The sequence below is a fragment of the Hyla sarda genome, chromosome 5 (assembly GCF_029499605.1).
Source record: "Hyla sarda isolate aHylSar1 chromosome 5, aHylSar1.hap1, whole genome shotgun sequence".
Classification (NCBI taxonomy): domain Eukaryota; kingdom Metazoa; phylum Chordata; class Amphibia; order Anura; family Hylidae; genus Hyla; species Hyla sarda.
In genome coordinates this window covers 230,245,601-230,268,105 of record NC_079193.1, presented here as the reverse complement: position 1 = coordinate 230,268,105, position 22,505 = coordinate 230,245,601, and the positions used below count along the sequence as shown (strand labels likewise).

Sequence of the window (22,505 nt, the reverse complement as noted above, 5' to 3'; positions counted from 1 at the left end):
CACATGACCGGAATCACCGCAGATCGCCCGCGCGATTTCGCGGACGATCTACGGCGATCGCCGACATGTGGGGGTCCCGGGACCCCCCTCGGCGTTTGCCTGGTACGCCTGTTGAACTATTTCAGCAGGCGTCCGGTTTCGCAACCTGCCCTGTGCGCGGCAGGATGCGAAATTTCCACAGACGTATGAGTACATGCCTGGTCCTTAAGACCCAGGGCGCAGGGATGTACTCATACGTGCTTGGTCCTTAACCCCTTAAGGACCAAGGGCGTACAGGTACGCCTTTGCTCCCTAGTACTTAAGGACCAAGGGCGTACCTGTACGCCCGTGGGAATTTCGGTCCCCGCCGGGCGGGGATCGCACCGGGGTGACTGCTGATATCTATCAGCAGGCACCCCGCGCAAATGCCCAGGGGGGTCATTAGACCCCCCCCCCATGTCGGCGATCGGTGCAAATCGCAAGTGAATTCACACTTGCGATTTGCGCCAATTCCGGGTCATACGGGTCTATGGTGACCCGGTGATCCGGAATAGAAGGGGGATCGCGGGTGTCCTAGACACCCACGATCCCCCTGTAGCGATAGGAGTGAGGTGGCAGGGTTGCCACCCCTCCTATCTCTGCTATTGGTGGTCTAGACGCGACCACCAATAGCAGATCGGGGGCGGAGGGGTTTACTTTCGGTTTCCCCGTTCTGCCCTCCCACAATAGGCGGGGCAGGACGGGGAAACCGACAGGGACCGGCGCCGAAGATCCACTTACCCATCGGCGACGGCAGCGGGCGACGATCAGTGGCGGCAGCAGGCGACGATCGGCGTAAGAAGAGGACCGCGACGCAGCTCCCTGGATCCAACGGAAGCCAGTGAGTTACTTAGCAACATCTGGAGGGCTACAGTCTGAGACCACTATAGTGGTCTCTAAACTGTAACCCTCCAGATGTTGCAAAACTACAACTCCCAGCATGCCCAGAGAGCTGTTTAGGCTTGCTGGGAGTTGCAGTTTTGCAACAGCTGGAGGTCTACAGTTTGAGACCACTGCAAAGTGATCTCTATACTGTGCACCTCCAGATCTTGCAAAACTACAACTCCCAGCATGCCCAGACAGCAGTTTATTGTCTGGGCATGCTGGGAGTTGTAGTTTTGCAACATCTGGAGGTCCACAGTTTGGAGACCACTGTGCAGTGGTCTCTAAACTATAGCTCTCCAGATGTTGCAAAACTGCAACTCCCAGCAAGCCTAAACAGCAAACAGCTGTCTCTGCATGCTGGGAGTTGTAGTTGCGATCCCTCCAGCTGTTGCATAACTACATCTCCCAGCATGCCTTTCGGCGATCAGTACATGCTGGGAGTTGAAGTTTTGCAACAGCTGGAGGCACACTGGTTGGAAAATACTGAGTTAGGTAACAGAACCTAACTGAAGGTTTTCCAACCAGTGTGCCTCCAGCTGTTGCAAAAGTACAACTCCCAGCATGCACGGTCTGTCAGTACATGCTGGGAGTTGTAGTTTTGAAACAGCTGGAGGTTTGTCCCCCCATGTGAACGTACAGGGTACATTCACACTGGCGGGTTTACAGTAAGTTTTCTGCTTCAAGTTTGGGCTGTGGCAAATTTTTCACCGCAGCGCAAACTCCTAGCGGTAAATTCACTGTAAATCCGCCAGTGTGAATGTATCCTAAAAACACTACACTACACTTACACATAATAAAGGGTAAAACACTACATAAACACCCCCTTACACTGTCCCCCTAATAAAAAATAAAAAACGTATTGTACGGCAGTGTTTCCAAAACAGAGCCTCCAGCTGTTGCAAAACAACAACTCCCAGCATTTCCGGACAGCCACTAACTGTCCAGGCATGCTGGGAGTTTAGCAACAGCTGGAGGCACCCTGTTTGGGAATCACTGGCGTAGAATACCCCTATGTCCACCCCTGTGCAATCCCTAATTTAGTCCTCAAATGCGCATGGCGCTCTCTCTCTTCGGAGCCCTGTCGTATTTCAAGGAAACAGTTTACTGCCACATATGGGGTATCTCCGTACTCGGGAGAAATTGCGTTACTAATTTTGGGGGCTTTTTTTCCTTTTACCCCTTATGAAAAAGAAAAGTTGGGGTCTACACCAGCCAGTCAGTGTAAAAAAAAATTTTTTTTTACACTAACATGCTGGTGTTGTCCTTTACTTTTTATTTTCACGGGAGGTAAAAGGAAAAAAAGGCCCCCAAAATTTGTAATGCTATTTCTCCTGAGTACGGAAATACCCCATATGTGGGCGTAAAATGCTCTGCGGACGCACAACAAGGCTCAGGAGTGAGAGCGCACCATGTACATTTGAGGCCTAAATTGGTGATTTGCACAGGGGTGGCTGATTTTACAGTGGTTCTGACATAAACACAAAACAATAAATACCCACATGTGAACCCATTTTGGAAACGACACCCCTCACGGAACGTAACAAGGGGTATAGTGAGCCTGAACACCCCACAGGTGTTTGACAAATTTTCATTAAAGTTGGATGGGAAAATAAAAAAAAAAAAAAAAATTTCACTAAAATGCTGGTGTCACCCTAAATTTTTCATTTTCACAAGGGAAAATAAAAAAAAGCCCCCCAAAATTTGTAAATGCACATGGCCCCTGACTACCATTCCAAATGAATTCTCTTTCCAAAAGCCCAATGGTGCTCCTCCTCTTCTGAGCATTGTAGTTCGCCCGTAGTGCACTTCAGGTCCACTTATGGGGTACCTCCATACTCAGAAGGGATGGGGTTATAAATTTTGGGGGTATTTTCTGCTATTAACCCTTGCAAAAATGTGAAATTTGGGGGGAAACACACATTTTAGTGAAAAAAAATAAAAATAAAAATTTACATATGCAAAAGTCGTGAAACCCGTGTGGGGTATTAAGGCTCACTTTATTCCTTGTTACGTTCCTCAAGGGGTCTAGTTTCCAAAATGGTATGCCATGTTTTTTTTTTTTTTTTTTTGCTGTTCTGGCACCATAGGGGCTTCCTAAATGCGACATGCCCCCCGAGCAAAATTTGCTCTCAAAAAGTCAAATATCACTCCTTCTCTTCTGAGCATTGTAGTTCGCCCGTAATGCACTTCATGCCAACTTATGGGGGGCCTCCATACTCAGAAGAGATGGGGTTACAAATTTTGGGGGGTATTTTCTGCTATTAACCCTTGCAAAATGTGAAATTTGGGGGGGAAACACACATTTTTGTGAAAATGTTTTTATTTTTTTTACATATGCAAAAGTCGTGAAACACCTGTGGGGTATTAAGGCTCACTTTATTCCTTGTTACGTTCCCCAAGGGGTCTAGTTTCCAAAATGGTATGCCATGTGGGTTATTTTTGCTGTTCTGGCACCATAGGGGCTTCCTAAATGCAACATGCCCCCCAAAAACCATTTCTGAAAAACGTACTCTCCAAAATCCCCTTGTCGCTCCTTCGCTTCTGAGCCCTCTACTGCGCCCGCCGAACACTTTACATAGACATATGAGGTATGTGCTTACTCGAGAGAAATTGGGCTACAAATATAAGTATACATTTTCTCCTTTTACCCCTTGTAAAAATTCAAAAATTGGGTTTACAAGAACATGAGAGTGTAAAAAATAAAGATTGTGAATTTTCTCCTTCACTTTGCTGCTATTCCTGTGAAACACCTAAAGGGTTAAAACACTTACTGATTGTCATTTTGAATACTTTGGGGGGTGTAGTTTTTATAATGGGGTCATTTGTGGGGTATTTCTAATATGAAGACCCTTCAAATCCACTTCAAACCTGAACTGGTCTCTGAAAAAAAGCGAGGTTCAAAATTTTGTGAAAAATTGGAAAAGTGCTGCTGAACTTTGAAGCCCTCTGGTGTCTTCCAAAAGTAAAAACACGTCAATTTTATGATGCAAACATAAAGTAGACATATTAGAAATGTAAATAAAAAAAAAATATTTTGAATATCCATTTTCCTTACAAGCAGAAAGCTTCAAAGTTAGAAAAATGCAAAATTTTAAAATTTTTCATCAAATTTTGGGATTTTTCACCAAGAAAGGATGCAAGTTACCACAAAATTTTACCACTATGTTAAAGTAGAATATGTCACGAAAAAACAATCTCGGAATCAGATTGATAACTAAAAGCATTCCAGAGTTATTAATGTTTAAAGTGACAGTGGTCAGATGTGCAAAAAACGCTCTGGTCCTAAGGTGTAAAATGGCCTGGTCCTTAAGGGGTTAAGGGGTTAAAAGGGGTACTCCGGTGGAAAACTTTTTTTTTTTTTTTTTTAATCAACTGGTGCCAGAAAGTTAAACAGATTAGTAAATGAATTCTATTAAAAAATCTTAATCCTTCCAGCACTTATTAGCTGCTGAATACTACAGAGGAAATTTTTTTCATTTTGCAACACCGTGCTCTCTTCAGGCATCACAAGCACAATACTCTCTGCTGACATCTCTGTCCATTTTAGGAACTGTGCAGGTCAACATATTTGCTATGGGGATTTTCTCCTACTCTGGATAGTTCTATAGTTCTTAAAATGGACAGAGATGTCAGCAGAGAGCACTGTGCTTGTGATGTCAGCAGAGAGCTCTGTATTCCAAAAAGAAAAGAATTTCCTCTGTAGTATTCAGCAGCTAATAAGTACTGGAAGAATTAAGATTTTTTAATAGAAGTCATTTACAAGTCTTCCAACAGTGAGATAGGAAGAGGGGAGAGCACACAAAAGGCAAACTACACCTGTACTGGATGTCAGCGTGACCTCAGCAAACCAGCTCTATGTCTCCTGCGGGGTGCACATACACAGAGTATGAAGTATCAATAGTAACAAGTAAAGAAGCACGTACGTGCACTCACTGCTCAGCGGAGACCGTTGCGTGTCAGGGTCCGGTAACGGTAATCTGGATCACAGCATCGACGTGGGTGGAATGGCGCTCGGAGGCTTCCACCCGGGCCGATGCGGTGATCCAGATTCCAGTTACCGGACCCCGACACTCAAAGATCTCCGCTGAGTGGTGAGTGCATGTACGTGCTTCTTTACTTGTTACCAATTTACAAGTCTGTTTAACTTTCTAGCACCAGTAAAAAAAAAAAAAATTAAAAATAAAAAAGTTTTCCACCGGAGTACTCCTTTAATGCTTGCAAGGAGTCACAATACAGACCAGGAACGTCTGACGCACTTCGCACCGTCAGGTGCTTAATCGTAGATTGAATTCCAAGTACAACATGCAGTTAAAATAACCAAAGCAAGGTCACGTGTCTCATTACATTACAAAACCTTTTGAAAAACTTCCTAGAAAACAAATGGATATGTGGAATCGTATACGTTTCTTACAGAAACAAGGAACATCTCAGTCTTCAGGTCTAAATGACGCAATATGTGTGCTTCATGGAGTAGGTTACCCCTTTTCGAAAGATTCCAGGGAAATATCCTGCATAGATATGTTTACTCATACTTGGGCATTTGCACCTCAATGTTGTACTCTATGCGGCAAAATAATAAAACACAATGTTTTGCCATCAAATTTTTTTTTTTACATATATGTTTCGGGAGTTGATATGGTTTATAATGAAGGAATACATATTCGATGATGGCAAAACATGGTGTTTTATTATTATTTTGCCGCATAGAGCACAACATTGAGTTGCAAATATAGTGTCAAAATATATATTTATTGAAATCAAGGAAACGGTACAGAGAAGTACATTTCAGCCACAGCTTAACAGTATAAATAGTACTTACAGCTAGTTTTGAACCTAATGCAGTCTCACCGTAGACAACAACCGGCAATAGTGCCAACCAACTGGGGTGAGAATCAGTGGATCCGGAGAGGGATGGCAGGGAGGTAAGGGTGGGGAGGGCAAGGAGGGTGGGTGGTGAAGAGGAAGGGTAGGGGAAGTATCAGTGGGGACAAGCAATCCGTGTCATTAAATGTTTCTGACCTATTAATACAGTGCATCACAGAGATAGGTAATATGTCAAGTCCGGGGCATGGGGAGAAGACAGCCATGGTTCCCAAACCTTATCAAAGTTATCTCTGGTATCAGCTCTAATTGCATTAAGCTTTTCAGATAGCAATATTTGATTTACTCTAGAGACTACCATTGAGCTAGATAAAACATTGGAGCGCCATTTAGACGCCAAATGGATCCTGGCCGCCAGCAGAATAAATTGAGTTAACTTAAATGAAGCAAAAGACATGCTCTGCGGCCTACGTCCCAATAAGCAAACATCAGGTGAGGGGGACAGTCTGGTGTGCAACACCGAGGAAATTAAGCCTGTTATGTCCAACCAAAATCTCGCCACCTGAGGGCAGGTCCACCATATATGGAGCATGGAACCTGTCCCATGGCAGCCCCTAAAGCAGTCTGAGGACACCTCGGGGTATATGATATGCAAGCAAGCTGGCACATAATAAGTCCTGAGAGAAACCTGCCAACTCCCTTTACTAATTTGGGTACAACAATCGTGTCACGTAGATAAGGGCATAGTTACCCCCAGATCCTCTTCCCATTGAGTCATGAAGGGTAGCTTAGTGTCTGGAGGAGGCTGGTTAAGTGAAGCGTAGATGTGAGATAGGGAGCCAGGTCGAGAGGGTAAGTATATGGCGAGTGCCTCAAAAGAGGTAGGGGAAATCCCCAAAGAGGAGAAAGGGAGAGACAGAAGGAAGGAAAAGATCTGATTAAGTCTATATAATTCAGAAGGTGGAGGAGTATATCTAGCGATAAACATTTCCTTGGTCATAAGGTGGGTACGAAGGAGAAGCACCTATAGGACGGCAAGGAGGCAGGTAACGGCATTCCTGTAAGCTGATCGGGACCTCGCATTTTCAGAAGTCACTATCAAAGTTGATCTAAAGGGTTAATGCCGGGCATTGGCGATTTCTGGCAACCGGGACCCAGCTGGTTATGAAGCGCGCTCTGCTCCTGAATGCACCTTAAATAGCGGGAGCTAGCAATGGACGAAAATGTATGTCTATTGTTGTTAAGAGGTTAATGGTGATCTTACAGAGGTATGGGACTTGCTCTGTAAGGTTAATGATGCCCTGGTAATGCAATCACAGGGTGCTGATTAGTTTCAATGGCATATATTTTTTATTTCCTGCAGCACTTTGAGTAGATTTCTTAAAATCCACTTTGTTACTACTGTAATACAATACAGATTTAACATACTCAAATCTGCTTTTAAAGAAAAACTCCAGAGAAAACGTAACCTCAATGTGGCTACTAGGGTGCATAATATTTGTTTCTGGTTTCTTCTAATGTTTACAATAGGCTTATTTTAGAAGTCTTCAGATATCAACCCTTTTTATAAAAAAAAAAAAAAAGATACACATCTCCTGCATGTGAATCCTAGGGAAACTCCCGAAATAGAGACCGTTCACTTTCTTCTTAACCCCTTCCCGCTACAGGACATATGCATACGTCCAAGCACCCAACACGTTCACGTGCTGGGACATATGCATACCTCCAGCTGATCTCCTGCTCCACCACGCGCAGCTTAGGAGATGGGCGGTGGGACACGGCTGCCAATCCGGTCCCAGCAGCATTAACCACATAGATGCCATGATTAATCCTGATCACGGCATCTATGGTGTTGATGTTGCTATGACAGCAGGAGACCAGCTGATGGCCTCCTGTCTGCCAGCTAGGGAAGCCTGTGAGATCCAGCCACAGGCTGGATCGCACAGGCTGTAAGTGTGTGCAGCTCATCAGGTTATACTGTGCTGCAGTACAAATGTATTGCAGCATAGTATAACCAGTAAAAAGTGAAAAAAATAAAAAGGTTCTTCAATAAAAGTATGAAGTGTAAAAAAAAAAAAAAAATGCCCCTTTCCCAATAAAAGCCCTGTATTATATAAAAAATATATATATTTTTTTAAATCATATACATAATCGGTATTGCCACGTCCGTAAAAATGTGTACTATAAAGCTATAATGTAAGTTATCCCGCACGTTAAACACTGTAAAAAAGAAAAAAAAAAAGGCACAAAAGTCGCCAATTTTAGAACAAATCGTGGAATAAAAAAAGATTTAAAGGTAGCATGAATCGCAAAAATTTATACCAATAAAAAGTACTGCTTGTCCCACAAAAAATAATCCCTCACTCAAAGGCGTCGGACGAAAAATAAAAAAAGGTTATGACTGTCGAAAAATGATTAAAAAAAAAAAAAAAAAAGGGAAAAAATTAATTTTGCCTTAGAAAAGGAAAAAACATAAAAAGCTAAATAAAATGGGTATCGCCATAATTGTACTGACCCACAGAATAAGTATATCACTTTTACCACACAGTGAACACTGCAAAAAAAATATCAGAAATTTTTCAGTTTTTCACAATATTTTGGAGTTTTTCACAGAAAATACTGCACGTGTCAACAAAAATGCACCACTTATATAAAGTACAATAGGTCACGAAAAAAATCTCCGAAAACTGGTTCTAAAGTTATTACCATTTAAAGAGACGTCAATTTTTTTTTTTTTAAAGAGCCTGGTCATTAAGGTAAAAAAATGGGTCCGTCCTTAAGAGGTTAAACCAATGCTAAACATTAATAAATAAAAGTTTAAAACATGTGTGTCTCTCTCTCTGTAATAATCCTGTTAATACAGGTTTCTGCACGTTTTACAAGGCCTTAACCCAGGCTCAACCAGAAAAGTTTGGACATAAGCCAGCAAATAAACTTATTATGCAGCTCTATCAGCCATCTGCTGAACACTCTCCTCTGCTTAACCCCTTCATTGTTTCAAGGTGATCCAGCAATTACTGTGTACAGGCAGAAAGGTAAGAGCCAGTGACAGGAGGGCAGAGGGAGCCTGAAGCCAAGGGTTATTACCACTAGGGCCCTACTTCATAGGTCAATTATTGGCTGAACAGGATTCTCATTACTTTACATTAGCCATAGAGTTTTTAGACCCCATGATGTTATATATCTCCATTTAATGTCAATAAATAGCCGTACCCCTCTCAACATTTATATACAGTCATGGCCATAAATGTTGGCACCACTGAAATTTTTCAAGAAAATGAAGTATTTCTCACAGAAAAGGACTGCAGTAACACATATTTTGCTATACATGTTATATTGGAACCAAAGCAAAAAAGGGAGTAAAAAAGGCAAATTGCACATAATGTCACACCAAACTACAAAAATTGGCTGGACAAAATTATTGGCACCGTTAAACTCACCTGGCGATGCTCCTTTAAACTCACCTGGGCCAATTAACAGGTGTGGGCAATATAAAAATCACACCTGAAAGCAAATGAAAGGAGAGAAGTTCACTTTGTTTCTGCATTGTGTGTGCGTGCCACACTAAGCATGGACAACAGAAAGGAGAAGAGAACTGCCTGAGGACTTTAGAACTAAAATTGTGGGAAAATATCAACAAACTCAAGGTTACAGGTCCATCTCCAGAGATCTAGGTTTGCCTTTGTCCACAGTGCACAACATTATCGAGAAGTTTGCACCCCATGGCACTGTAGCTAATCTGGGCTTGGACGGAAGAGAAAAATTGATGAAAGGTGTCAATGCAGGATAGTCGGGATGGTGGATAAGCAGCTCCAAACAAGTTCCAAAGATATTCAAGCTGTCCTGCAGGCTCAGGGAGAATCAATGTCAGCGCAAACTATTTGTTGAAATTTAAATGAAATTAAATACTATGGCAGGAGACCCAGGAGGACCCCACTGCTGACACAGACATAAAAAAGCATGAGTACATTTTGCAAAAGTAAACTTGAGTAAGCCAAAATCCTTCTTGTAAAACGTCTTGTGGACAAATGAGACCAAGCTAGAGCTTTTTGGTAACGCACATCATTCTACTGTTTACTGAAAACAGAATGAGCCCTACAAAGAAGAACACAGTACCTACAGTGAAATATGGGGAGGTTCAATGATGTTTTGGGGTTGTTTTGCTGCCTCTGGCACTGGGTGCCTTGAATGTGTTCAAAAGGTATCATGAAATCTGAGGATTACCAACGGATTTTGGGTCGCACTGTACAGCCCAGTGTCAGAAAGCTGGGTTTGCGTCCGAGATCTTGGGACAGCTTCCAGCAGGACAATGACCCCAAACATACATCAAAAAGCCCCCAAAAGTAGATGTAAACAAAGCGCTGGAGAGTGCTGAAGTGGCCAGCTAAGAGTCCAGATCTAAATCTCATTTAACACCTGTGGAGAGATCTTAAAATTGCTGTTGGGAAAGGTGCCCTTCCAATAAGAGAGACTTGGAGCAGTTTGCAAAGGAAGAGTGGTCCAACATTCCGGCTGAGAGGTGTAAGCAGCGTATGGATTTGGTTATAGGAAGCAATTGACCAGCGGTACTGGCTGAGTGCGGTGGACGCTGATCAGTTTGATGCCTACCGTGCCCAAACCCGCCCGGCCAAAATCTTAGTTTTTCTGAAAATGCTAATTAGGTGCTAACTGGCACAGGCAAGGTAACTTGCACTCTGACGTCAGCGCCCACCGGCCGCCCAGCTCATCAATATTCCTCCCTCCGAAGGAGGGAAGGAATATTGATTAGCTGGGAGGTGCTGCGGCCAGCTGCCGCTGACTTCAAACTGCCAGTTACCGCTGGTTAGTGCGGGGGGAGCAAGCTGACAGTTTTCCTTTAAAAGGAAACCTGTCACCAGTTTAATGTTACCCAAACCTGCAGGCAGCATAAAACGGTGGCAAGCAGAGCAATCTCGACACACTAGGATCTGCTTTAAGATGCCTGGGGTATTTTAGAGAAATCCTAGCTTCAAAATGCTGGCTGCCAGGACCTGCCCCAACAACTAGTTACCTGGGTAACTTTAGTAGTTAAAGGGGTTATTCACCATAAGGTGATGGGCAGCATAAAACTTGTGACAGGTTCCATCTAAGCACCCAGGCAATGGGAATGTCAAAAAGGCATCAGTATTAAGTTTAATTGCACAGGAAATTCTAAAATCTCTACATGATAACCATTGAGTGTGATTTATTAAGCTGTAAGAAGTTTTTTGTTGCCTATAGCAATCAATCGGAGCAATAAACAAAATGAAAGCAAACCCTTGATTGTTTGCCATGGACAAAAAGAGTACTACTATAGAGAGTACTACTATAAGACAGCTTGATAAATCTCCCCAATGCTAAAGGATTTAGGAATAGAAGAAAATATTACCGGGTTTCTGGCGCAATCCACCATACAAACGAAGCAAAGTATCCTAAAAGTAGTTTTATTAGCCAAACATGACACGTTTCAGAGTGTAGGCGCTCCTTCAGATGAAATGCCATTTCATCTGAAGAAGGAGCTCCTACGCTCCAAAGCGTATCAGAGGTACTCCTGTGGAAAAAAAAAATGTGAAAATCAACTGGTGCCGGAAAGTTACAGATTTGTAAAAGACTTCTAACTAATAATCTTAATTCTTCCAGTACTTAGCTGCTGTATGATTTTCTTTTTGAATTTCTTTTCTGTCAGACCAGAGTGCTCTCTGCTAACTGTAGGATAGGTTTGCTGTGCGGGTTTGCTCCTGCTCTGGACAGTTCCTGACATGGACAGAGGTGTCAGCAGAGAGCACTGTGGTCAGACAGAAAAGAAATTCAAAAACAAAACAAAAAAAAACTTCCTCTGTAGTATACAGCAGCTGATAAGTACTGGAAGGATGAAGATTTTTTAAATACAAGTAATTCACAAATCTGTTTAACTTTCTGGCACCAGTTGATTCTAAAAATTATTGTTTTCCACCAGAGTACTCCTTTAAATATGGAAAGTTGACTGTGGGTATCTATAAACAAGTTCTCAAAGTTTTACAGCTTTTTTTTCTAAGTCTACCTGGATAAAACAAATCCATTTAGACTTTGTTACCACTAAAATGACAGAAAATATGTAAGGGGAACTAAACAAATGACAAAAGGGCATGACAAAAAAAAAAAAAAAAAACTGTGGCTGCTCCCGGAAAATGCATTTTGGCAAAAGGAGACTGCTGTATGTTATTCAGTAGGTTCTTGTGGAAGTTCTTTCTGTTGTAAGAGAGATAAAAGATGTAGTCTGGAACAGCGAGTTCTTAGCTATTATATTAATACTAATGTACACTGCACTATCTACTTGCTCCCACTCTTTTAAAAACTCAACAGCTGGACACAATTTCCACAAAGTCGGCAAGAGCACAAGGCTGGCACTTCATGTAAGCACTTGTAAACAACACAATAGCTCATATTTTAAGAGCTTTAATAACTTTCCATTTTCTAATATTCAAGCTGAAAGCCACTGGGGTTACTGGGATTCAAAGTTATATCAATAAGAGACCTTTTTAAGGCTTGCTTTGGTAAAGATATCATACGCTGCCACTCCATATAGGTTTTAATGGAAGACTTTTCTTCTTTCCCATAAAGTATAAACGTCATTGTTGTAAAAGGGTCCTTGCTGTGATCAAACTCAAGGACAGAGAGATACTGACAATCTACATTATTCCAGCACACAAGTGATTCTTTATGATGTGCTTCAACAGCAGAAGACATACACTGGCTGCATACAAACAAAGTAGTTTAATGCATTATCATCAAGAAGGCCTTATGTCATCATTTCTCAGAACCGAATGAATGAATGGTTAATCGAATTTGGATTGATATTCGAATCAAGCAGGAAAAGCAAGAGTATCCAGACAATCATAAAAAGCCCCAAGAATAAAAGCCTGATTTCTTAGGTTGTATCCAAGAGCTAAGGTATTATGCACAGCAGCTGATATCACTACTCAGATCCTTGCTCTGTGCTGACAAGACCAAAAAGGCCAGAGGCGGCTCTCCCATTAGGAGAGTTAGGCGGCTGCCAAAGGCCTCGCACTTGAGGTGGCCTCGCTGTCACCTAACTTGCCCCCGAGTGAGTGGTGATGCGTACATTGCCGGCCAGTCCTGGACTCCTTTAACTATAAGCATGTCATACAGACGCGCCTATAGTTAAATGCAGCACTCTGCTGAGTGACAAAGCGAAGAGCCATTGACTCCTTGCTCTGTCATTCTCTCGTTTGGCTGCCTGCGATATGCAGACAGCTGCAAGAGGCCCGAGGATCCTTCCTTTGCGATCCGGTGCATGAGTAACGTCATCATATGTTGGAGCACGGACCAGTGGATGAAGAGGGAAGAAGAGGCCACGCTGCGAACCATGGCAGCCAGGTGAGTATCTGTTTATTTTTTTAACCACCTAGAGGGTGCTTCTGCTGTTTTCACTACCTAATAGGAGGATGTTGCGGTTTTCACTACCTAAAAGGGGGCTACTATTAGTACTACCTAAAGGATGCTACTATTATTACACTAACCCTTAAAAAATTCCATTATGCTTCCCCTATGAGAGCCGATTAATACACTGTATGCACCGCCATTCTCTTTAATTCACAGGGGTAGGGGCCTCATGATCAAGTTTCGGCTAAGGCCTCTGCCTCTGCTAAAGGCGAAGGACCTTCAGATAGTCCGTCTAGTTTACGAAGTCAATAGGTGATCTTAAAAACGAGTCAATACTTGCAATCTCTAATACTCTGCCACAAAGTTGTGCTTTTTAAAAATCAAAGCGTAATTCACATCAGCAGCTTTCGATACAATAAAGTAGGGATCGACCGATATTGATTTTTTAGAGCCGATACAGATACCCTGTGAACTTTCAGGCCGATAGCCGATAACTTATACCGATATTCCGTGCATTTTAATTAACCCCCCTCCCACTAATATCCTTGGTAAAATGAGGGTGTGTGTGTGTGTGCATGGGGGTATACCCTGATAAACTGTTTCTGGCTCCGCAGAAGCCGCTGCAGATCAATGATTTAAAGCAACAGCTGGAGGCACACTGGTTGGAAAACCTTCAGTTAGGTTCTATTACCTAACTCCGTATTTTCCAACCAGTGTGCCCCCAGCTGTTGCAAAACTACAACTCCCAGCATGTACTGATCGCCAAAGTGCATGCTGGGAGATGTAGTTATGCAACAGCTGGAGGTCCGCAACTACAACAGCTGTTTGGGCATGCTGGGATTTGAAGTTTTGCAACATCTGGAGGGCTACAGTTTAGAGACCACTGCACAGTGATCTCCAAACTGTTGCGCTCCAGATGTTGCAAAACTACAAATCCCAGGATGCCCACACTGCAAACAGCTGTCTGGGCATGCTGGGAGTTATAGTTTTGCAACATCTGGAGGGCTACAGTTTTGAGACCACTGTATAGTGGTCTCAAACTGTAGATCTCCAGATGTTGCTAGGCAACTCACCGGCTTCCGTAGGATCCAGTGAGCCAGCCGCACGACGTCGCCGCCTGCCGATCAGCGTTGCCCGCAACTTCCGGATGGGTAAGTGGAAAAAGAGAAAAATAACCAAAAAGAGAAAAATAACCAAAACAAAAAACCTGTGCTCCTCTGGTCGCCACACATCAAGCCAGCCACCGCCTGCTGCAGAACTCCATCAGTTCCTCCATGCGACAGAGAAAAAGTATCTCTGTGTACCAGTTTGTGACGGTCGAGGTGTGTGTAGTTTTCCAGCGTCTAGGTATCACAGTGCGCGCTGCCATCAGAAGAAAGTGAGCAGGACCCTAGAAGCAGTCTTCCGGGATATCGGGAGGATAGTCAGCAGCAGTACTTTCGGATCGTTTGGGTATACAACTCCAGTAATGGTCTCAATGCGGGACACTACCACATTCCAAAAGGGGGAGAGAAATGGCCAAGACCATCAGATGTGTGACATCTAGCCACGTTCCTCCCCACAGCGCTAGCACATGTCAGACAACAGGGTACATTCTGTGTAATACTACAGGCACCCTGTACCATCTAGAGTTAAGTTTAAAGTTAGTTTCCTGTGATCTACAATAAATCGATAGTTTATGACAGAGTGAAGGCCGCGGACCAATCTGATGAAGCAAAAGAAGTTTGCAGTTCCGTCTCCCAGGCCGTTACATGTGCTGTCGAATGTTGATTCGCTTCCTCGAAGATAAAGCCGTAGATCAGAGATACTGCTCTGGAAGTCGGGGAGGAGGAAGCGTACAACCTCTCAAAGGGTACATTTTTATTTATTTTTTTTAATGGGAAAAAGAGGGGGGGGTTATTAAAACTTTTATCAGGGAAGGGGGTTAAAGGGGTAATCCTGAGAAAAAAATGGACAGAGATGTCAGCAGACAGATGTGAGCACTGTGCTCATGACGTCAGCAGACAGCTCTGTGTTCCAAACGGAAAATAATTTCCACTGTAGTATTCAGCAGCTAATAAATACAGGAAGGATTAAGATTTTTAAATAGAAGTCATTTACAAATCTGTTTAACTCTCTGGCACCAGTTGATTTAAAAAAAAAAAAAAAAAGTTTTTCACCGGAGTACCCCTTTAACGACAATGGACGTAAATGTACGTCATGGTGACGTGGTACTTAGCGCACCATGACGTACATTTACGCGCCGCCATGGTCGCGAGCACCGGAGCAGTGCTCGCGTCATGCCCAGCAGGTCACGGCTGCTATCAACAGCCAGGGACCCGCCAGTAATGGCAGACATCCGCGATTGCGCGGATGTCCGCCATTAACCCCTCAGATGCCGTGATCAATACAGATCATCTGTGGCATTGCGGTACTTTGAATGGATGATCGGATCGCCTGCAGCGCTGCCGCGGCGATCCGATCATCCAGCATGGCGGCCGGAGATCCCCTCACCTTGCTCCGCCCGTCTCCCGGGGTCTTCTGCTCTGGTCTGAGATCGAGCAGACCAGAGCAGAAGATCACCGATAATACTGAGCAGTGCTGTGTCCTATACATAGCACTGAACAGTATTAGCAATCAACTGATTGCTATGAATAGTCCCCTATGGGGACATAAAAAGTGTAAAAAAAATTAAATAAAAAAAGTTACAAAATTTAAAATGAAAAAGTAAAAAAAAAAATTTAAAAATCCCCTCCCCCCAATAAAAAGTAAAAATGTCAGTTTTTCCCATTTACCCCCAAAAAAGCATAAAAAATAATTAATACACATATTTGGTATCGCCGCGTGCGTAAAAGTCTAAACTATTAAAATATATTGTTAATTATCCCGTACGGTGAACGGTGAAATTGCTGCTTTTTTGTCACATTTTATTCCAAATTTTTTTTTATAAAAAGTAAAACCTAAGCAAAAAGTGTTACTGATAAAAACTATACATCATGGCTCAAAAAATTAGCCCTCATATCGCCCCATATACGGAAAAATGAGAAAGTTATAGGTGGTCAAAATAGGGAAATTTCAAACATACTAATTTTGTTAAAATGGTTTGAGATTTTTTTTAAGCGGTACAATTATAGAAAAGCATATAATCATGGCTATCATTTTAATCGTATTGACCCACAGAATAAAGAAAACACTTCATTTTTACCGGAAAGTGTACAGCGTGAAAATAAAACCTTCCAAAATTTGTTTGGTTGCGCCATACATTTTATGGTAAAATAAGTGATGTAATAACCAAGTACAATTGGTGACACAAAAACAAGCCCTCATATGGGTCTGTGGATGGAAATATAAGAGTTATGATTTTTAGAAGGCGAGGAGGAAAAAACGAAAATGCAAAAATAAAATTGGTCTGGTCCTTAAGGGGTTAAGTCACATTTATAAACTTTATTTTAATTTTTTTTTTATTTTGTTTTTTACTGTTTTCACACTATATTTTTTAGTCCCCATAGGGGACTATTACACGCAGTCCTTGGATTAAATACACTGTTCAATACTATGCCACAGCATAGCATTGATCAGTGTTATCGGTGCTCTGCTGCTCCAGCCTGACACTGGTCCCAGCAGCTGATGGCCGCCGGGACCACCCCGCTATGACACGGGTCAGTTCCTTAGCCCGCTTCACAGAAGGGGAGCGGGCGCAGGGCGTACAGGTATACCCTGCGTCCTTAAGGAGTAAGCACTTGTCTCAGGAACTCCAAAAACTGCTCCAAATACATAACACTGTACAGCTCCCCCAATGCTTTCACTATGGACTCACACTATTTCTTTTACATCACAGTCTTAACAATACAAACATTATTTTACAGGTTGTTCCAAAGATACCAATATGTCTTGCTATGTTGTATGTCCTGTATCTAGTACTCTAGTATATCCATCTGGCACATTTATGGCATATTCTACGGATATACCATAAATGTTCCTGAGATGCAGGCCATACCTCTGAAAATTGCAACTTTCTTGGGAAAGACTGCTCTCCTACTTCTTGCAGCTGCTGGAGGTGGTCAGAAAGCCAAAGACAGCTATACAGTTGCACAAGTAAATGTGTATGGGAGTTATATAAATTGCATAACAGCTGTCTCAGCAGTATTCTGTGGGAGTCAAGGAGCTCTAGTTCCCAGGTGGAAAAACACCTTAAGGGTACATTCCCACACGGCGTATTTGCTGCATATTTGCTGCTGCGTATTTTATTTTCTCTGTTGAAGTCAATGGGTAGGAAAATACGCAGCACCAAATACGCAGCAAAATACGCCGTGTGGGAACGTACCCTTAGGGTTCAAACAGCCTTTTCTTGCCTACAACCTTTAAATGTGGGCTGGCTCTCTGCAGGCTATTAGCTGAAGATTTTTGGCAGCAGAACTGCCACTGAGAAAAAATCTGCCACAGACCCATTTTAAGTCAATAGGGTCTGCGGTAGATTTTCCACAACGGAGATTCTGCTGCCAAAAGTTTTCCACAGACAGCCCGCGAAGAGCCTGCCCACATTAAAACTCACAGCGGAAAACATCCCACAAGTTCGCAACATTGATTAAAAAATTTGTACATTTTCGGGTGAAAAAATCCTGGCTTGTCCCTGCAGCTATTGCCTGTGTGTGTGTCTCTGTGCAGAGACAAAAATACCGGAAGTGAAGGCAGACAAGCAGGATTCTGTGTACTGAGGCTCTGTGACACGCTCATGGCTCACACAGCAGGCAGATTTACAAGCTAGGAGCCTAAAGAGAGCCCTACTTGTCCTGCCCTCACTACATGTATTTTATCCCTGCAGAGAGAGACACAGGCAATAGCAGCAGGGACAGCATTTGTTCACTCAAAAATATGCCATTTTTTTTAAACCAATGTATATTACAAATATTTTGGGGTCAATGAGACTATTACATTCTGGAATGAGGCGTATCCCCTTAAATCACCGACCTCTCTACTCACACAGATGTTGTTTAACCCTAATATCCCAGATAGCGATAACATCGGGACTATCTCCCCCGGGATCACGACCATGATATTTTATCTAGCAGACTAGGTTGATCCCATCACATGAAAGCTTCTAACCCCGCAACCTCTTGGTGACAAATTTCACATGACAAGAGAGTCCCTCTCTCACTACCACACTATTAAGGAACATTAAGGGATTCACCTATCCCATCCCCCCTTTCCCCCCCCCCCCCCCCAAACTCCCTTTGAATTTATTTGTAAACAAGACACCACCACTAGAGGTCTGATCTCAAGAATTTATGATATTCTAATATCTCCAGAGGACACGTCCCAACTACAACACCCATATATGACAAAGTGGGAATCTTATTTAGGGAAACCCCTCACCTTCACACAAAGGCAGGTCATTTGGTCACGGGCAGCAAAGTAATCAACTTGCATCACACATAAGGAGAACCAGTACAAAATTTTAATACATTGGTATCACACACCTGAGATACTGCACTGCATCTTCCCACCCTTTAACCCTCTTGTCGGTGTAGTAATAGAGATATTGGTTCTATACCACACATATTTTGGTAGTGCCCAATTCTAAGACACTTTTGGCTGGAGGTGCAATAACTAGTTAGGAGAGTTATAGGGTCCCACATTTCACTTTCAGCAGAAACATATCTTCTAAACATCCCACCCAGCGGAATTAGTAACATTCAATCTAAGCTCTTTTTACATATACTCACTGCAGCCAAGTGTTTTGTGGCTCATTGGTGGAGGAAAACTGAAAGCCCCCCATGCCAGATGCTACTCAATAAAATAGCAGATATACAGAGAATGGAAAATATGTCCGCTATGGTGGAAAACAGATTGGATGCTTTCCAGACATTGTGCCAGTGGGATGAATATGTGGAATCCCTGAGAGTGGTCTGAGGCGGAGGACGGACCTCGAGGAGCTGGAGCCGAGCAGATACTTTATCTTTATTCTCTTCATCTTCCCTACTTCCCTGTCTCTTTCTCTATATAACTTTCCCCCTTTCTACCTCTTACAAACTTACCTCCTGCTTTTTATGTATATTATTTTATATCTTCTTCATTGCATGTTACCTGGATTATTGACCATCAGCCGAGGTGTAATAGATCCAGATTGTGAGGAAGTCTAGAGATATTACTAGCACCCACTAATACCACTTCATAAAATCCTAGCTTCATTATTTATCAGATATCAGCTTCTATCTATGCTCAATGCCCTTGATGTGGGGCCTTCCCCGAATACTCAGAGCGGACCTGAAAAAATCTTGACTTTACAACATCTTGACAGCCGGATCTATGCAGATTACCATATTGTAACCTGGTCTTGTTAGATGTAATGACCTTTGTTTATTATTCTACGTACGGTACTTATATTTTATTTAATGTCAGATATCTGTTTTAAAGAAAAATTCTTTAATAAAAAAAAACGTTTGAACAAAAAAATATTTAAGGTATTATTTCTACATTTTATAAAAATGTTTTTGCAAATGACAGGTACACTAAGTGTATTCTGGAAATTAACTTCTTATAACTCAAGTGCACCTGTCACTTCAAAACTTTTGACATGTCTATATCTATTGGGGTCTGAGTGTTCAGACCTCTTCCAATTGTTAGAATTAGCTGGAATAATGAAGGAAAATAGTGCTTCTGTAGCTGAATGTGGTCTGGGCAGTGATTGACTGTGGCGCCTGCACACCTTCAGCACACCCTTGGCTACAGTGACAACTTTCTTCTTTACAGCAGGACCTAGTTATTAGCATTCCCGTTACCACCCGCCCGTGCCGCACATCTACCATCATCCCACTAGATGTTGCAAGGCTACAACCACAAGCATGTCGTCACTGTAAGGGCATGCTGGGAGTTAAAGTCTTGCAACAGGTAGTAGGCAGATGGTAGATATGCGGCGGTAGATTTACACTGTAAGTTTGTGTCATTAGCACTCTTCTCCCAGCCAGTTCTAGCTAGCGGTCAGGGAATGATCAAACTTTTGACATGTCTCCTGTCAAAGGTTTTTTAAAGTGACAGTGCCAATTTAAGTGAATTTCCCAAGTGGATTTGATTTAATAAAGAAACAATTGCTAGATTAGTTTCTGAGCACTTGTAAGGAATTTTGCCTAAATGCATAATAAACTATATTGTTAATGTTAATCACTACTAAACGGAGCAGCTATTGTGCCTTTCCACAACCATTTGTGTTCTTACATTCAAAGGGTTGGTTCACAGGGATTTTTTTCTTCATGTGCATTCTGATGCAGATCCCATTTTCGAATCCCTGAAAAAGTATACGTTGCATATGTTTCTTTAATAGAACTAGAAAGTGCAGCTCACAACTTGTAATGGTAGTAGTTAGGCCAGCACGATATATCGCAACTGCAATATTATCGCGATTATTGTAGATTGCGATATTTCGATTTGGCCTTTATAAAAATCCGGCGATTACCTGCTCTGACAGAAGCGGTGGCAAGGCCCGGCATCCCACAACTTGGCAGCAGCAGTGCCTCGGCATCCTATGGCCCCGCTGCAGCGGCCCGGCATTCTGCGGCGGTTGGATTGGCATCCCACAACGTCAGTGCCGCTGCTTGTCACAGCTTTACACAGCCCTGCAGCGGTGGTTTGGCCCTGCTCCCATACTGAGCGTCTGAATGTATCTTTTTCCCAGCAGTGCTTAGCGCTGGGAGGAAGTCACTACCTCCCAGCGCTCTATGGTACAGCTGGAGCCACATGGGAGAAAGTAACAGAGTCCTTGTAAAATAAGGGAGAAACATGAATGCCCATATCTCCCTTGGTTCCATCCTAACCATCATAAAGGATAACTGCTGAGAAAGCCTCTATCACCAAAAACTTCCACATAAAGGGTATTACTTCTGGATCTTTAGATATTTTTTACATCCATCAGATGAACCATGTGCCCATATCATCATCTTGTTTAAAGATGCATGGATATAAATTTTTGAGAATTGACTGTATTGTTCATGTAGGTCAACTAACCCCAAAAATTAGTATTTGTCTAGTGTTGACATTTGAACCAATTTTAGCAACAAAATTAAAAAAAGAAATATAAATTAAGGGTAAATGAATATTCTTACATGGTCTACAATAACTTTAATAAAACTAACACTAGGCTAGTCATAAAAATGTCTTATTCAAAGCCATTTTTTGTAACAGTTTAATGAGTTCCACAGATAAAAGACAAACTAAACACTGAATAACTAATTGGATTAATAGTGTAGAACCAATTGATTAACCTCACCATAATGCTGTCAGTAAAGAAACAGCCAAGGTCTCAGAATTATTTTTTTATTTTATTTTTAAGCTGAAGTAGACACATGTTGAGAAACGTGATCACTATATCTGAACCATACATTACATGTAACAGTGAATAAGGCAAGAGTATCAATAGCTAGGTTCACACATAGTGTTCTCATCAATTTTTTGTTAGCATAATACCAGGAATAGTACAGCATCGAAAAACTGGGAAAGATTAGCATTTTTGTCTTTATTTTGAACCCAACACCAGTTTTGGACAAAATCTGGACCAAAATACTACTGGTCTTTGTATAAACAGAAGCTGAAAAATACATGTGTATTTAAAGGCAGAAACGCTTGGGGGGGGGGGGGGGGGGGGGGAGATTTTGGAAACTTGAAAAAATGAAAACCTGCTAAAAAGAAAAAAAAACAACAACTACGTAAACAGTGATATTAAAAGGTGAGCCCTAACATAACTACAGTATTTAAAGGAACAATCACTTACTTAATGGAGTTTCTGAGTGGTCCTCAGCTGGGCTCTTCACTGTACAACTATTTAGTAGCCACAAATGTGCTTGCTCGGCATGCTCTGCGGGAGGAAACAAGCACAGCTTACTTCACAAATTACATACTTTCAACCAGGCTTTGGAAGTTATGTCTTAGCTTCAGGAACTAAACATTTTCGGAATAATATTTATAAAGTGTGCACATAGATGCACTTTCCCAAAGAAAGATATATTAATTTTATATATATATATATATATATATATATATATATATATATATATATATATTTTTTTTTTTTTTTTTATAAATTACAAAATGCATAAATTTAATTACAAAAAGAGAAAACATGGGATGTTGTGGATCTATATCACAGTGAAGACATTCCCCCTTCAGTTATTTTTGCTATGTTTTCAACTCCTCGTCTCCTAAAACCCATAATTTTTTTTTTTACAAATAGAGAACTTGTTATTTGTGAGAACAATTGTACATTTTAAAAAGCACCCTTCATGTTGACATGAACTGTTTTCTTTACACACCTATGTAAGTTCTCCAAGCGGACTTTATAAGCAACAATATAGTAGTATGGCAGTAAACTGTAAATTCTGCACCTGTTCATATACTCTCTCTGCTACTGCTGGTGGCATGCAGAGGGTTAAAAT

The 22,505-nt window shown here is 42.0% G+C and overlaps 1 protein-coding gene across 1 annotated transcript in view; it reads right to left on the bottom strand.

Moving 5' to 3' along the window:
- Window positions 1-22,505, bottom strand: part of CDKAL1 (CDK5 regulatory subunit associated protein 1 like 1) — a 1,066,055-nt gene that overhangs the window by 916,495 nt on the left and 127,055 nt on the right. The window contains 2 exon segments of the mRNA XM_056521286.1: window positions 21,845-21,860; window positions 21,863-21,928. Coding sequence (XP_056377261.1) covers window positions 21,845-21,860; window positions 21,863-21,928 — 82 coding nt within the window.